General features: G+C 47.6%; 1 protein-coding gene across 2 annotated transcripts in view; it reads right to left on the bottom strand.

Annotated features, from left to right (window-relative positions):
• The window catches only part of LOC142813958 (uncharacterized), a 56,873-nt gene that overhangs the window by 14,941 nt on the left and 24,260 nt on the right, over nt 1–17,672 (bottom strand). The window contains exons 2-3 of one of the 2 annotated variants that reach the window (XM_075891909.1): nt 4,202–4,368; nt 2,383–2,459 (exon numbers count right to left, since the gene is read on the bottom strand). In XM_075891909.1, coding sequence (XP_075748024.1) covers nt 2,383–2,459; nt 4,202–4,368 — 244 coding nt within the window. The remainder of the gene's footprint in view (nt 1–2,382; nt 2,460–4,201; nt 4,369–17,672) is intronic. The other variant, XM_075891910.1, reaches the window with a different exon arrangement.

Below are 17,672 nucleotides of genomic sequence, written 5' to 3'. Positions count from 1 at the left end.
GTGCAAGTCCTACAGAAACAACCAAATAACAGTCTGTTGAACGTGTAGAGACCGCAGACCATTCTGGAAATCGGGATCAGGAAGTGCACTGTGTAGTCATATGTGTTATCAATTAATACGTGTTTTCGTCTGACTCAGATCCAAAAGATGGGGTAGCTACTTCATACCACAATACACGAAACGCTGCAGGCACAAAAACAAATTTCCCCACAGCCGACACGCAAGCCTCGCGAGAGCAAATGACTCATTCAGGTGTCCAATTCACACTGATTCGTTCAATAGGACGCATGGGCTGGCTATGAATAACAATGGGCGATAAAACGCAACAAGGCATAAACGCTGAAACCGAATGTTGCCTAACAAAAGTTACCTTATTTTGGGGTGCGACAGATTGTCGCTTTCTAATTCACTGTTACTACTTGGGAAGTTTGGAACTATGTATGTTTCAATGTTATAGAATATGGGGAGCTGAATGACTATTTTAGAAGAAACAGGAGTGGTCATGGTACAAAAAAAGGCACACCATACATTCATCTTTTCCCGAGCCCCAAACAAATATTGCACTAGAGTAAAAAAAAAAAAGATTGTCATAGGGCATTTTTTACTTAGGAGACCCATAACTGCGGAGAGCGAGGTCTCATCAGAAAGGTTGACAATGAAATGAAGAAGAAGGTATAAAAATCATGCCAATGGCGTGAAATTAAGTCGATGCATAAACATTTAATACATTACTTTAGAAAAGCTTTGATAGCGATCACCCTTGAGCGGCAACATGTGTATGCAGTTATAAATGCCCGGTAGGATGCGGCCGCGCTATCTACTAGTGGTGGCTTCTTTCTGGTATACTTCCTTATACAAACAGACAACTTTGGTAGTGTAGGTCTCATAGTTCACCTTCAGAGATCTAATGCATTTCATGCAAGACACCTCCTTCTGAATACCCCATTGCAGCAGCCACGTGCAATGTGGGCTCAATGCACTAGTCTCTAAACAGATACCTGCTGTGAATAAGTCTGTTCTTTTTATTGCTTCAGACTGTACATTTTTACTCCAACTAATTATTTTTTTCGAAGGTATTCAAAGAAAAACTCAGCAAGGCTTCCGCCTCGTATTTGTGTAGAGCGCGGACAGCCAATGCTACACAAGAGGCGTGTCGGCGTTATCGTACCTCACGCACAAATTGGAGCGAACAATAGAGGCGACTTCATACCTTCCCGCCCGCAATGTGTAGAGAGGGTTCGACAGATATCTCAAAGCTTTGTGCCAATTGGTCTTTCACGACAGTGTTTGCATTGAAAGCGTAGTGCACGAAAGTTACTTCACTCGTTCCAGAAGCTGCTCTTGCTAAAGGTGTGAACTGCTATCCTTTGTGCGCATGATATGGCCATTTGGTGCTAATGCATTCATTACTTTGTGCTTGCAGCGAAACTCCCTCTCTTACTTGCTATACGAGCGGATAGGCAAAACTGCTTGACTGTAGCAAACAGTATCAAGGCCTAACTGAGAGTTAGCCAAAATTGTTAAGCTTAAGACTGTTTTAGCCAGTACTAACTAATAATAATAAAAATCATAAGCCAAGGTGAATCAGTAAGTAATATTTTCCAATCACAACGCATTCTCTCGGTTCCGATGTTGCGTGACTACAAAATTGCTGTTTCAGTAAATAACATAATTAATAGAAATTCACCTTTGCCTGCTGATCTTTTTTCAATTCCTAAACGCAATACGCGACATGCTTCGAATGGTAATTTCAATCTGCCCAAATGTTTTAATGTTTACGGAGAAAGACTGATACAGTTTAGTGGAACAAAAATATGGAACACGGTCCCCCTAGAGATTAAAACGGCACGTAATTTCAGCATGGCATGTAAATCATTTTTTCTGTGGAGTCAAGACATGTAAGCATGTGTGTGTGATTCGATTTTCATTGTATTTTTTTAATAAGTGCCTATGTATAGAAACTAGCTGCAAGCTAATAAGTATGCATATCTGCAAGAAAAAATGTATTACTGTGTTATCTGTATCACATGATTGTTTTTTTATGTTGTTACCTCAGAGCTGACCTGTACACTTTTTTATGTTGCACATTGTATTGGACCGTCCACTAGCCACTTTAGGCTATCGGTCCAAATAATTCCTGTAATTGCATATATCTATTTATGAAAATAAAGCTTCATTGATTGATTGATTGATTGATAATTGACCAACCGGCTCATCCTCTATCTTTGTCTGCCCTGGATAGTTGGTTTTACCTGTCTAGACATTTATTTAAAAGAGAATGTTTATATAAGGGAGTGAAATTAAAACAATGTGAATGTTTTCTTTCCACCACATGCTAAAAAGCTCCGAACCAGCCTTGTTCATGGTGGAGATTTGACTTACCTTGAGGGTTAATATACAGAATTGTTGTCCAGTCGTCTTTTTGTACGGTAAGAGTAATATTATACGACTTGGAACTGCTAAGAAGAAAAAAAGTTGAATTGTTGCAACAATTCGTAAAAGATTGACAATAAAAACACCAAAAAAATTACAAAGCTTACTCTTTAAGCAATGATTGTTAGCTTACACTAAAAGATTCACCCCGTATCGTCATGGTATTCTGAAATTTCTGGAGCCCTCCACTGCGACGTCTCTCATGTTTTGCGACGTTCAACCCGAAATATAAATCTGAAAATTATCACACATGTCATCCTTTGACTAACAATGGTTTCCACAGGCGAGAAACACGGTGCCATTTCAAGCCACACTCTACCCCCTCGTTGCTTCTACATACCACTGAAAACAGCCGAGTGATTCACCACTTTTAGGGGCGAAGCTCCTTATAGCGGCACCCGTTCGTTCCTCGTAGTATGTAACAAGTATAACATTTTGACCTCCAAGGTGGTGCCGGTGAGAGACTTCTTCTGTGTGTTGTTGAACAATAAAAAATAGTGCTCAATGTACATGTCAATGGCTGCTAAAGGGGAGTGAGAGACAGGAGCATTCGGCTTTAACGCGCAGGCTGCGATCACCATTAGCAGCTATTGACATGTACATTGAGCACTATCTGACAAGAAAGGGTTGCTACGTTATACTCGCTCGGTGTAACCTCCTTAGCTTTAGAAAGGTTTAGCGAGCGTTGAGCCGCAGTGCCATAAATACAATGAACTTGTATATACCATGAATGAATTCAAGATGGTTAAAAATGGGAAGTAGATGCGAAGCGCAAGCCGTAAGAAAGTAAAAGCCGATTTCTTCGCCTCTCATTTCCCATTAGCAGCCATTGGCATGTACATTGGGCACTATCTGACTGAAAAAGTTTGCTACGTCATACTCGCTGGGCGTAAGCTCCTTGGTTTTCGAATGGTTTAGCGAGCGTTTGGCCGCAGTGCCATGAATACAGTGAACTAGTATATACCATGAACTCGAGGTGGTTAAAGGTGGGAAGTGGACCCGAAGCGCAAGCCATAAGAAAGTGTGCGTGTTCCACCTCTCGTTTAGTCCTTGGAATGTCCGCTGGATGGTGGTGCTTCTATATGGGGAATATATGATGAAAAGATGCGAGATGGTGGTACTTGGAGTGTTGAATAGATGAACGAACGGACACACAGACAGCTGCATGGATGGACGCATGAACGGACGCAGGGGCGGCTGCATGGACGAACGCAGGAACGGACGCACGAACAGACGCACGCACAGACGGGCAGATGGAAGCATGGACGGTCACACTGACGGACGCATGGACGGATGGATGCAAGAACGAATGGACGGACGAATTCTTCGCCCCACTCTCCATCATTCACTCCGCGGATATGCTGCCATTTTTTTTCTCATGTTTGGCACCATTCGAGCGATCGATGCCTTCTTTTTTCCTGAAAGGGCATGCTGTGGGCCTTAGCAGGCTAATATTTCTTAATTTTTCGAACTTTTCTACATTCAAGTTTTGATAATATTGAGCTTTGCGAGATCACAGGCGTGACAGAATGTCTTCAAGGTGACTTTAATAAGACAAATTTTTTTCGTCTTCAAATGCTGGAAATTATTTCTTCCCGATGCGGTATATATATAGTCTACCAAAAAAACGTCTATTCCAATTCCTCTGCAGCTTGTATTAATGAGTTATGTAACACTAACTTTCAACACCAAATAAAAGAGACGCTATTTTACTTTCGGTTACTTTCACTTCATGCCACGTTTTTTTAGAAAATATTCAAACTCTTACCTGTGATTCGTTTTATTATAAACATCGAGAGACCGCTGAACGTTTTCTGTGTCATTAGTCCAATAGCGTGATCGCACACAGGGAGTTGTTGTAGGTGGTATAAGGCGGGCCGTGTCCGCTGGTAGAGATGCACGCAAAAGATAAACTTCACTCCTGTTCGTAATAAACTGAAACGAGGAAAAGGTAAGCATATGTAACTACGAACGTCCAGGTACGTAACTGGTGATTAGGCACATTTTTCTCGCCTTTTTTTTCATGACTGTCACCCTAAATAGGGAATGGCTTGCTTCACCAGTTACGGGGGGGGGGAGGGCAAGATATTGTAACAAATCCTTCATCTTGGAGGCCCCGCCGTGGTGGTTAAAAAACTAAGCCACTCGGCTGCTGACTCGCAGCTCATGGGATCGAATCCCGGCTGCAGCAGCTGCAGTTTTGATGTAGGCGAAAATGCTTGAGACCAGTGTGCTTAGATTGAGGCGTGGGTTAAATATTACCAGGTACTCAAAATTTCCGGAGCCCTCCACTACGGCAGCTATCATAATCATGCGGTGGTTCGGGGATGTTACACCACATTAATTGTTATATTTCATTTTAGAGCATAGCTGTCAGGTTCACTCTGCATTGAGAGGCGTCGCCTCTGTAGGTGTAACTAATAGAACGAACGTAAATTCGCCAGAGTTCACCCTGGGCACAAATTAGCCGAAAAGTGAATTTGTCCTCAACACACCGACTGCCAACTTCATCATCGTTGTGAACACGTGACAGTATCTATACAGTATAACAGAGACGACAGCATTGTCCCAACATGACCACTTCTCGTTTAGACATGTTTTGTCATTTTGTTCTTGTACGGGCTACCCTTGTCGCCTATGACACGCATCATGCACTGCCTCCTAGACTTAACAAGCATGACCAGTTCAGTGCCTCAGCCGGGAACGAAGCAACTGGACTGGTTAAATTTGAACAGATCTGAAAGTTACGTACTGGACACCGGTGTTTTGAGCTTGATCATCGCTGTCACTTCTCAAAAGAAATACTCAAACGTATGATCAAGTTGAGTATACATTCGAACATATAAAAATGTTGGAAATGAAGAGAATTAATGAAATCGGTATTTTCAGATGTACATAAGTTAATGAAATGAACAGGTATTACATTATTTTGTTACTGCATCAAAATAGTTTCGGGAAGATAGTTTTGGCCAGTTTGTGAAATAACATAGCACGCGTTGCGGCACGCCAAATTTTGCACAATGAGACGCTCTTTCCGAAATATATATGTTGTAGTACAAAAATACATTGGAATTATTAAACATGTGAAAAATTGAGAGACCAATAAGCTCCACTTTCAAGAGTTGAACGTGATAGCTATATCCTTTACCGAATGCGTACTGAGTTTAATGGCTCGTGTCAGTTTAGCTTTCTCACATAGCTGCATTCCGTGTAATGGGTAGCATGCTTCAAAATACTTGTAAATGTGCGCGTGAAATCTCTCCGAACTTGCTATGCACCCACTACGTGGCCTTACAAGAATAGGAGCAGTAGCATATGTGACTTTTGTAGTAGATGGCTGGCTTTAAACCATGAAATCATGATAATCACAAGTTCTCACGCCCGAGCGCAACGAACGCATGTGCCACGCATTTTTACTGCGATATTACTCGTTGGATAGTAAAGAATGCGTACTGGACGCGCTCGTTTGTAAAGCGTGTGTTACTTTCACTGCATTCACAAGCAGGTGATGTTGTTTTCACTGTATTTTCAAGCAGATGCGTGGCTCTGTGGTAGAACACAGATTGCCACGCAAACGTTCGAACATCACTCTGACCCCAAATATTTTATATGTTTTCTATTTGCATCTTTCTTGAATTTTCATTCATGCACAAGATGACTATGTTTTCTTCAAAGCCAACGATGCTGCCGCCGATGCCGACACCGGAATATCTGCGGAACAATCTTTTGATTGCTATCACGTTAAAATCGTGTGATTTTCGGTTGTGAGCTGGTAAAAAGTGAAATAAAAACACTATAAATGCAAGAATATGCAGATCGAAGAAAATTTAGAATGTACATTTTCAGAATAAATGACCGAGGAAGGTATGAATAATAACAAATGTTGCATAAAATGTTCCTTTTCACACAGGCAAAAAATGGCAGCAAATCCACGGAGTGAATGATGGAGAGTGGGGCGAAGCATCCGTCTTTCCATTTGTTCTTGCTTCCGTCCGTCGATGCATCCGTCTGTGTGACCATCCGTGCGTCCATCCACCCATTCGTGCGTGCGTCTGCTCTTGCGTCCGTACGTTCATCTGTGTGTCCGTCTCTGCGTTCGTCCATGCATCTGCCCCTGCGTCCGTCCTTGCGTCCATTCGTCTATGAAGCCATCCATGCGTCCGTTCATGCATCTGTCTGTGTGTCCATTCGTTCATCTATTCAACATTTCAAATACCACCGTCTCGCATCTATTCATCAAATATTCCGCATATAGAAGCACTGCCATCCGGCGGTCATTTCAAGGACTAAACGAGAGGTCACACTTTCTTACGGCTTGCGCTTCGTGTCTACTTCCCACCTCTAACCACCTCGAGTTCATGGTATTGCCTCCAGCACGTAGTGGGTCGACAGCAAGAGCGGCTCTCAATCTGGAGGAAAAGGAAGATCGCACGCTTCTTTTCTGCTCGAGAGCCAGCCACGACTGACGCATCGTCCTAGAGCTAGCTACCCGGTGGTTTAATAAATCTCCCAGTGCTTGTGACTCATTGTGACAAACTGGTGGAAGTTCTGGGTAGTCTCACGGATGCTGCATGCCCCCCCCCCCCCCCCCCCCCAGGAAGCCTTAATACGAGTCCAGTGCTAGTCAATACTCCCGTACATCGGACCAGCCACCGAATCAGGGGATTGCCTCCGGAAGTCGACGATACTGCTCCCACCACGTCAAAAAACATGACCAGCGCTTCGGTGCAAATGTCGTCAACCGGCACGGGAAGCACGACGTCGAACCGCTATACGTTGGAAAGCCCAGGGCACCGGCGACGTTCCATGGCACGGAGCACGAGGACGTTCAGGGCTGGTTGGCGGACTTCGAGTGCGTAGCCACCTTGAGAGTCAGTGGGACGACGCGGCGAAACTGGGTCCTGTCTATTTCTATCTCGAAGACAGGGCACGTACGTGGTATCAAAACTGAGAGGAACTGCTTACGACGTGGCTAGAATAGCTTGTTCAACTCCTTCGTGGCGATCAGCACTGGCATAGATCTGCAGAAGTCTACGAGATAATCCGCGTCCAGTTGCCAAACGAAATCATGACCACGTACGTCGAAGACATGACGCGCCTATTCCAACGGGCCGATTCAAGAATGACGGTGGACAAGAAGTTGCGTCACTTGATGCGCGGTGTCAAGAACCAGCTTTTTGCCAGCCTCGTACGCAGCCCTCCGTAAAAGGGCGCGGAGTTCTCGTCCAAGGCCGTGACAATGGAAAAAATGCTGCAGCAGCGATCCAACCACTACGACAGGCAAGTCAGGGGCATGTCTACTGCCGACATTTTCACCGCCACTAGAACTAGCAACGACTGTCTACGTGAATTCATCCGTGATATAGTACGTGAAGAGTTGCAAAAGGCTGGCGTAACACCACATCCTACGGTTAGCTCTATTGCAACTGTAATCAAGGATGAACTGCACCAGGCCCTCCGAGACACCTTGCCCACTGATACAGCTGCGCCAGCTCCTGCTGAATACTGTCGTGAGACAAGCTACGTGGAAGCCTTTAAACGCCCTGCTGCATCGCCTCCATTATTCGTCCATCCTGTTCCTGCTGTTTCACTTCAGTCAGCGCAGCACGTACCATACTACCAAGGCACGTACACGCCACCACCCTTGAACTTTGTTCCTGGGCTTCTGTCACCCATCGTTCGGTGCAACCAGTTCTGTACATCGACAATCGGCGCACGTCTCCTCGGAAGTCTGATGTTTGGCACACACCTGATCGCCGGCCTCTGTGCTTTCACTGCGGAGAAGCTGATCACTTCTACTGCCAGTGCCTATATCGCCGTCTTGGGCTTCGCGGCTTCTCTGCGTACTCACCGCCACATCGTTACGGCCAGAGACCACGTGAAATCGAATACTACATCTCCCAGCAGCATGCTCCACCGTCTGCCGGGCACCAGTCGCGCTCGCCATCACCAAGGCGATTTTTATCAGCGCCCCAGCGGTCTTCTACCACATGGTCTCCCAGCCCCCGCCGGGAAAACCAGCCGAAGCGACCTCTAGGGGCGGGGTCACTGAACATCGAAGCGCTGAAGACCTCCTATTGACGCAGAACCGTACAGAAAGCGGTCCGACATCGCATACTGCTGCAAAGGATGGCCAGCTTTCGCACGACATTGCAGTGACAATTGATGTTGGTGCAGTTAATGCGTTAGTGGACACCGGCGCTGACTATTCCATACTGAGCAGGAAACTGACAACGCAGCTGAAAAAGTGATCACGCCGTGGCATAACTCGCAGATTTGGACAGCTGGTGGCCACGTCGTTAATCCACTGGGTGCCTGCACAACTAGAGTACAGATTCAAGGGTATACATTTGTAGCAAGCTGCCTTGTTCTACGCGAATGCTCCCGTGACGTCATTCTTATATTTGACTTTCTGCAGGAAAATGAAGCTATCATTTATCTGCAAGAGCGCCACGTCACGTTCTCAGCCCAGCGAGCAATCAACGTGCAGGATGACGGAATGGGTGTCGACGTACTCCGTATTTCTGAACAGAGCGTGACGCTTCCTCCACGAGCAAGTCTTCTAGTCGACGTAACATGATGTGGTTTGGGTGATGGCGATGTGGTGGCCGAGACAAATTTAGAACACCTCCTGCAGCAAGGCATTTATGTAGCAAGAAGTGTAATACACCTTCGTGATGGCCGATCTGAATGGCTCGTAAGCAACTTTAGCAACGAGCATCGACATCTTTTCCGTGGCACTTCGATAGCGTTTGCCCACGAAGTAGCAAACGTCACGAACTGTCTCATGTCAAAACTAGTGGATACCGCCGACACGTCGGTGAGTAATATTGACATCAATCCTCATCTGCCCACCGATAACCAGACTGCACTACGTGCGCTCTCGTTCGAGTTCAGGTCTTGCTTCGCAAGTTGCACAAAGATCCGCCAGACGTCCATCACTCAACAGAGAATCATCACGTACGAGGACGCACGCCCGATACACCAGAACCCCTACCTCGTGTCGGCTAAAGAACGCGAAGCGATACGTACGCAAGTCAGCAAGATGCTTGAGGATGGCGTTATTGTACCATCTAACAGCCCGTGGTCATCTCCAGTCGTACTTGTTAAAAAGAAGGACGGGTTGCTATGCTTCTGCGTCGAGTACTGAAAGCTTAACAACGTCACCATATAGGATGTGTATCCGCTGCCACGTATCGATGATTCGCTGGATAGACTTCGTCGTGCCCATTATTTCACTTCTCTCGATCTCAAAAGCGGTTATTGGCAAATCGAGGTATATCAGCGAGACCGTGAGAAAACAGCCTTCGTGAGTCCAGATGGCCTACACCGATTTCGAGTGCTCCCTTTTGGCTTGTGTTCAGCGACGGCAACTTTCCAGTGAATGGTGGACCCTGTCCTCACAGCGCTCAATTGGCAGACCTGTCTTGTCTACCTTGATGTTGTGGTGGTCTTCTCTACCACGTTCGAGCAGCACCTTCACCGCCTGCGCAGCGTGCCTATCCGATTGGCGGACCTCACACTAAAGCCACAGAAGTGCCACTTCTGCCATAAAGAACTAACATTTCTTGGACATGTAGTTAGCGCCGAAGGAATCCTGCCCGATCCGGACAAGCTTGCCGCTGTTGTCGAATTACCAGCTCCTGTCGATAAGAAAGCCGTCCGGCGTTTCCTTTGTTAGTGCGCCTACTATCGCCGGTTCATTCATGGCTTTTCACAGATAGCAGAACCTCTGACTTGTCTCAGAAGGCAGGACACGCCGTTTGTCTGGGAAAACGAGCAACAAGAAACTTTTGACGAGCTGTGGCAGCGCATGCAATCAGCACTCGTTCTCGCTGATTTCGACGATGATGCTGACACGGAGGTCCATACCGACGCTAGTAACATTGGGCTCGGTGCAGTGCTCGTTCAGAATCAAGAGGACGTCGAAAGAGTGATAGCCTTTGCCAGCCGCTCTCTATCCCGTGCCGAGGCAAATTATTCCGCTACGGAGAAAGAGTGCCTCGCAGTCGTGTGGTCCATCACCGAGTTCCGCCCGTACCTTTATGGTCGTCCCTTCAAGATAGTGACGGATCATCACGCGCTCTTGGTTGTAAAGCCTGCGCGACCCTTCAGGAAGGCTCGCACGGTGGAGCTTGCGGCTGCAGGAATTTGATGTCGCCATCGTCCATAAGTCCAGCCGTAAGCATGAAGACGCTGACACACTGTCATGCGCACCCCTTCATGCCGTCAGTCAGGAAGCAGAAGAAGACGAAGGCTTCCTGGGCGCCGTTAGCGCATCAAACTTGAGCAAACGGCAGCGAGATGACGCAGAGATTCGTCCAATCATTGATCATTTAGAGGGCCAGGGGGCAAATATACCACGCCAATTATCCCGCTCGTTGACGTCGTTCTGCGTGCGAGACGGTGTGCTGTACAAGAAGAACGCTCGTTCGAACAACCGTGCTTACCTGCTGGTGGTTCCTCGAGACATGCGAGACGACATCCTCTTTGCTTGCCATGACTAACCCACATTCGGTCATCTGGGCTACTCAAGGACACTTGCCAGAGTGAGCGAGAGGTACTAATGGCGAGGATTTTCAGCAAGCGTCAAGAAGTACGTCAAGAGCTGTCGGGAACGTCAGCGCCAAAAGCAACCATCTGTAAAGCCAGCTGGTTTGCTTCAGCTTATCGAAGCACCTTGCACGTCGTTTGACTAAAACGGCATGGAAATTCTCGGGCCATTTCCCCTGTCTGCGGACAGCAACAAATGGGTGGTCGTCGTGACCGACAATTTGACACGCTACGCTGAGACGCAGGCAATCCCACGAGCCACGGCTTCTGAGGTAGCACAATATTTCATGCGCCACATCGTGTTACGACAAGGTGCCCCTTTCAGTATAATAATGGACAGAGGGACGGCATTCACGGCGCAGCTTATGGACAAAGTTTTCAAACTGAGCAACACCACACACCGAAGGACAACTGCGTACCACCCGCAAACCAATGGACTTGCCGAGCGATTGAATAACACCCTCGCAGACATGATCTCAATGTACATCGACGTACAGCACAAAAATGGGACCGGATCTTACCTTACGTGACCTTCGCGTGTAATACCGCCGTGCAAGTGACCACGCGATTCACGCCATTTCGGCTTCTCTACGGCCGCGAAGTGCAGACCATGCTAGACTCTCTGCTACCGTGTCAAGACGAAGACGACTTGGCAACTGACGCCGAAGAATTCGCAGGGCGTGCTGAGGAAGCCCAGCAGCTCGAGCGACTGCACATCGGCCAGCAACAGCAAGCAGACGCACGACGCTTTAACACCCGCCACAGAGAAGTGTTTTACAACCCCGGAGATCAAGTTTGGGTGTGGACGCCCGTCCGCCGCTGTGGTCTTAGTGAAAAGTCACTGAGCCGGTACTTTCGTCCATATGAAGTGTTACGCCACGTCAGTGACGTGAACTACGAAGTGGTTCCGGACTCAACACCCCATGCACGGAACAGGACACGACTGAGGCCGGATGTCGTTCATGTGTTGCGCATGAAACCATTTATTGCGCGTTGTTCGTAACTTTTCCTTTACCGTACAGCGTCCTGTGTGTTTTTTGTTTATTTTTGTGAACTTGCTTTCTCGTTCATTGACGTTTCGTATATTGGCACGCTCTTCAATTTTTACTTTCACTTTATCCGAATTTCAATCTTTTTTTCACGTGCCTAAGTAGTAGCATCGCGGTGCTGCTAATGTACTTTTCTTTCCTCTTTTTGGGACTTGTTTTTTTTCTTTTTGTAAGGGGGCCTAATGCCACCAGCACGTAGTGAGTCGACAGCTAGAGCGGCTCTCAAGCTGGAGGAAAAGGAAGATGGCGTGCTTCTTCTCTGCTCGAGAGCCAGCCACGACTGACGAATCGTCCTAGAGCTAGCTACCCTGTGGTTTAATAAATCCCCCAGTACTTGTGACTCATCGTGACAGTATATACTAGTTCACTGTAATCATGGCACTGCGGCCCAACGCTCGCTAAACCTTTCTAAAACCAAGGAGGTTACGCCCAGCGAGTATAAGGTAGCACCCCTTTCTTGTCAGATAGTGCTCAATGTACATGCCAATGGCTGCTAATGAGGAATGAGAGACAGGAGAACTCGGCTTTTACTTAACGCGCACGCTGTGAATTTTTTGTTGTTCAACAACGCACAGGAGAAATATCACACTGACACCACCTTGCACGTCAAAACGTAATACTGGTTACGCATGACGACTATGACTACGACTACTTCGAGGGACAAACAAGTGCTGCTTTGAGAAGCTTTGCCCCTAAATATCAGAACCGAGGTGGTACTTCTTGTTCCGGTCATGCGGTTAAATTGTTTCATTTTTCTGAGAGGCAATTGAACTGGTATACTTTTCGCAGTAATTTTGAGTTTTTTTCGCGATAAGAACATGTGAATTGTTTCAATATAGATGAATGCCTATGATGTGAATGATCGCTCTACAAATGAGATGTCCAATGAACTTTCTTCGTCTAGCATCTGCTCTTTCCTTGAGCGATCTCTCTCCACTCCGCATAGATTGGCGTTTCAGTAATGTATAAAAGCATATTTCTTAGCACATTTGCACATCACATTGAAAAATGAACAGTATCGCGCACTGTTTTAAAATGTTTCGCGCTGCTCTGTATTTAGGGCCAAGATGTTCTCCGTTGGCCGCGAGGAAAAGCTCTGCAGCCGGTGAAACACACACCAAGCCTCGGTGATGTGTGGACCTCGCACATCACCAGGGTACACGATTGAGCACAAAGGTGAGCAGCTCCGCTTTTGCGGTGCGAGAGACAACTTTAGGCTATAAACAAAACAAACATATGAACTGTCGAATATGTCTCATGCTCACGTAAAACATCGTCACCATAAAAAATAAAGCTGAGGTGCAGTCATCCCCGGACTCTAAGCCCGTGCTCTATATATTCAGGTTCTGTTGCAAGACAGTTTCAAGCGGCGTTTGTCATTTGCAGCGAAGGTGTGCACCCATATGCGCGTGACGACGACGCCATCGAAACCACTAGTGACACTAGATCTGACCTTGTGTCTGATATAACGATGCAAGCGAAACTAAAGCTGCTGGAAACTGGTTGAGAAGGTTACCTCCACACTTTAAACATGCGGTCAACCTTCGGAAATATTGTTGTAGAATAAATGTTCCCATACTCCCAGCAACAGGTCTTTATTGTATGGCTGGCATACACTTCTGGCAATTATTACTGCTCAATACTGTCACATTGCGAAGGTGACACCCTAATTTGATGTTTGACTTTCAGAGGTTCTACTTTTGACTACAGAGCTTCACGAGGGGCACGTACTACTGTCAAGTTCAACAGTCAAGCGCATCTTCTCTACAACACAAGCACATTGGTTGAGAGAAAAGTGTTTTTAAAATCACTGTGTGCCAAAACTGGCAAATTCATATTGATTCTCATAGTTGGGTGACCGGACTCACTTTAAGAAGTTCTGGGTGCACTAGAAATAAATTCCACATGCCGAAATCGATGATTCAAAGCGCCGATCACCGTTGATTGATTTGAATAGGTGTGGTAGCAAAAGAGTTAGGAAAAATAAATAAATGAAATCACCCCGCAAACCATTTCAGTCCTGTCTTGTTCAGCCTAGTATGGCATACATGCAGGCTCAATTGTGCCGCTCTTTTTGAAGGAGCTAGCATCTGCTAGTATCGCCTGGCTTTCTAACACCACCTGAATGACTAGTTGACAAATAGACGCCATGGATGGATGGATGGATGGAAGGATTGATATGGCTGCACCCCTTAGATCAGGCGGTGGCTAGCGCCACCAAGCCGTAATACTTAGTGGACCAAAAGCTATATTATTTTTCTGCTTTAAATAATGAGGTTGAAGACTCCTACTTTGTAGTGAAGGGTTTAATTTTCACTCGTGCCTTGACTTTAGCCACCAATCATATTGAAACGCGCTAGCGAAGATTCGACGAAGAGGAGAAAGAGACTCGACTGGCTCGCGAGCGACGCTGTGGATACTTGGCTGAGCTACACCTCTGCATTACCCATACTGTAAATAAACGCCTTCCATCGTCACAATTGTGGTGGAGGTGCTGGGTAAGCTAGCTACTACCAAGTGATACCAGAGAGGCACCGTCCCCTAATGACGGAACCGCTACACGAGCTTCGCCGCAGTCGTCGACTAGCGGGCTTGGCACCATTACCTCAAGAAATGAGCTCGGACGGAGACAACCAGCAACCAGCCGCAAGGACGTCGCCCTACCACTACAGGGAGCCGCGAACCTTCACAGGGAAACCCGGCGATGACGTGGACGAATGGCTAAGCCACTATCAGCGGGTGAGCCGTTCGAACGGTTGGAATGTGGCTAGCCAGCTGTCTCACGTGGGGCTCTTCCTCGATTTCACGGCGCTGGTATGGTTTGAGAACCATGAAGACACATTGACAACCTGGGACCAGTTTGTGGAGGAAATTAAGAAATGCTTTGGAGACCCAGCAACGAAGAAGAAACGTGCCGAGCAGACGTTGTCGCAGAGGGCTCAAGTCACCGGTGAGACATGCAGAACCTACATTGAAGAGATTCTGAAGTTGTGCAAGTCGGTAGATGCCCACATGACGGAAGAAGACAAAGTGGGCCATATACTCAAGGGCATCGCCGATGACGTCTACCACTTCCTCATTGGCAAGGAGAGCTTGGAATGCGTGACCGACGTGATTAACCACTGCCGAACCTTCGAGGCTCTTAAAACTTGTCGCATCACGTCGAAGTTCGGACGTCTGGCCAACGTCACGACTGTTGCCACCGTCGATGTCTGCCAGAATTCTCTACCTGCCGACCTTTCTTCCATTATTCGTCAGATTGTACGGGAGGAACTGCGTCGCCATGTGTCTGTTCCCATGCAAGCTGGAGACCCGCAGTGTGATACACTATCCCCAAGCATCAATGCTGCGAGTTTTGACGAGCGCAGTTACTCCACCCGCAGTCCACGGCTGAGAGCTCCGCCACCACAGGCTACTTACGTCGAGTCGTCTTATGCGCCCCGCAGCAGTTGTAGCTACGACAGCCAACCGCCTCCGTTTGTGTCCGAGTGGCAACAGTTCCCTGAGCATCCTCTCTACACCGCAGCATTCAATGTGCCTCGGGAACGCCCCGTGTGCTACCAGTGCGGCGTTCGCGGACATATCGCCCGGTTTTGCCCATCGCAACGTCGCCCACGCACGACGTTTTTTGACCGACAAGCGATGCTTGCACGGTGAAGTCAACAGCCCGATTACGCCTACTGGCCTTCGGATTCAACTGCCCAGAAGCACGGGCACCGGCCGAACATCCGCAGTGACTCGCCTGCCTCTGTGAGGAGCTTGACGCCACCTACCACGTGCCAGCGACGGTCCCCATCTCCCCGTCCCTAGCCGCGGCTTTCCTCTCCGCCACCGGGAAACTAGCCGGCGCGGCCGATGGAGGCGAGGTCGCCGGACGTACCGCTTTGCACACAAGTATGCCTCTATTAGTTCACATGCTTCACAACAAGGTTCATGTATTCATTGACGATGTTCCCACGATGGCTCTGGTAGGCACCGGTGCAACAGTTTCTGTAATGAGTTTAGTTTTCAAGGAGAGACTTGGCCGCATGGTTATGTTTTATTGGGATAAATTTTCTACTTTTCGAGCAGTCAGTGGCACGGCTTTGTGTTCAGTAGGTGTGTGCACTGTGTCTGTTCGTGTTGCTGGTAAAGCGTTCAAGGCAGAATTCGCAGTGCTCGCTGATTCCACGCATGATGTTATCCTTGGAATTGACTTCTTGCAAGAGTGCCGTGCGACTGTCGACTGCGGGGCAGGCGAGGTTCTGTTGTCCGCCCTCGCCCAGCAGCCTCAGCGTAGCGGAGACGACAAACTCGTTGTAGTTAAAGACACTATTCTACCGGCATGGTCTACTCTTTCTGCCGCGCTGCGTCGTGTCTCTCACCGAGGGAAAAACTAAATTATGGGTAGTTAACTGCTCATTCGAGTCTGTTCTACCAGAGGGAATGCGCCTTGCCATGTTTGAAGGGAAGTGCAGTATCTGCATAGGAGCTCTCAGCAATGCGGCGAATTCGGACTATGCTGATGTATCCGGCACGGAATACGAATTTTATAAGATGGTTAGCAAGTCTATTCCCTCGCATAAGCGCAAAGTGTTGGTTACACTGCTGGCCAGGCACGCTAAAGTATTTGATTTTGCACGGAAGTCGCATAGACCTCAGACGCCCAGCACACGCACTCGTCACAAGATCGACACCGGGTCTGCGCACCCCCTCAGACAGAAACCTTATCGAGTTTCCGCGTCAGAGCGCAAGGTGATTTCAGAGCAAGTCAGCAAGATGCTAACCTCTGGCGTGATTAAAGAATCGTCAAGTCCCTGGGCCGCGCCTGTTATCTTGGTCAAAAAAAATGGGTCCTGGAGGTTCTGCGTTGACTACCGACGTCTCAACTCTATAACTAAGAAGGACGTGTACCCGCTTCCTCGCATCGATGATGTCATCGACTGCCTGCATTCAGCGTCCTATTTTTCATCGGTGGACTTGCGATCCGGGTATTGGCAGATCCCCATGGATCCGGCTGACAAAGAAAAGACGGCCTTTATTACACCCGACGGTCTGTTTGAGTTTAATGTTATGCCATTCGGCTTGTGTAATGCCCCCGCCACATTTGAAAGATATATGGACACCGTTTTACGGGGCCTCAAATGGGAAATTTGCCTGTGTTACCTGGACGATGTGGTGATTTTTGGCCCAACATTTGAAGAACATAATTGTCGCCTTGACCTCGTTCTAACCTGTCTCGAGGAAGCTGCGCTTACACTGAACTCAAAAAATGTCGCTTTAGAGAACGTGAAACCTTTGTTCTGGGACACCTGGTTAATAAAAATGGCGTGAGACCGGACCCGCAGAAAGTCGCCGCTGTCAGCAACTTCAAGCAGCCGCAGTCCCCCAGGGAGTTGCGTAGCTTCCTGGGCCTGTGTTCTTACTTTCGTCGATTTGTTCCGAATTTCGCTGATAAAGCACAATCACTGACTGACTTGCTGCAAAAAGATGTCCCTTTCCACTGGACACCGGATTGCGAAGCAGCCTTTAAGCAGCTTCGGTTCATACTGACTTCAGGACCGGTACTACGCCATTTCGATCCTTCTGCTGAAACGGAAATCCACACAGATGCCAGTGGAATCGGCCTTGGTACAGTGCTCGTTCAGCGCCATGACA

Source organism: Rhipicephalus microplus, chromosome 4 (assembly GCF_043290135.1).
Source record: "Rhipicephalus microplus isolate Deutch F79 chromosome 4, USDA_Rmic, whole genome shotgun sequence".
NCBI lineage: Eukaryota > Metazoa > Arthropoda > Arachnida > Ixodida > Ixodidae > Rhipicephalus > Rhipicephalus microplus.
Note: the sequence above shows the minus strand (reverse complement) of the source record. Positions and strands in the feature narration are given on the sequence as shown.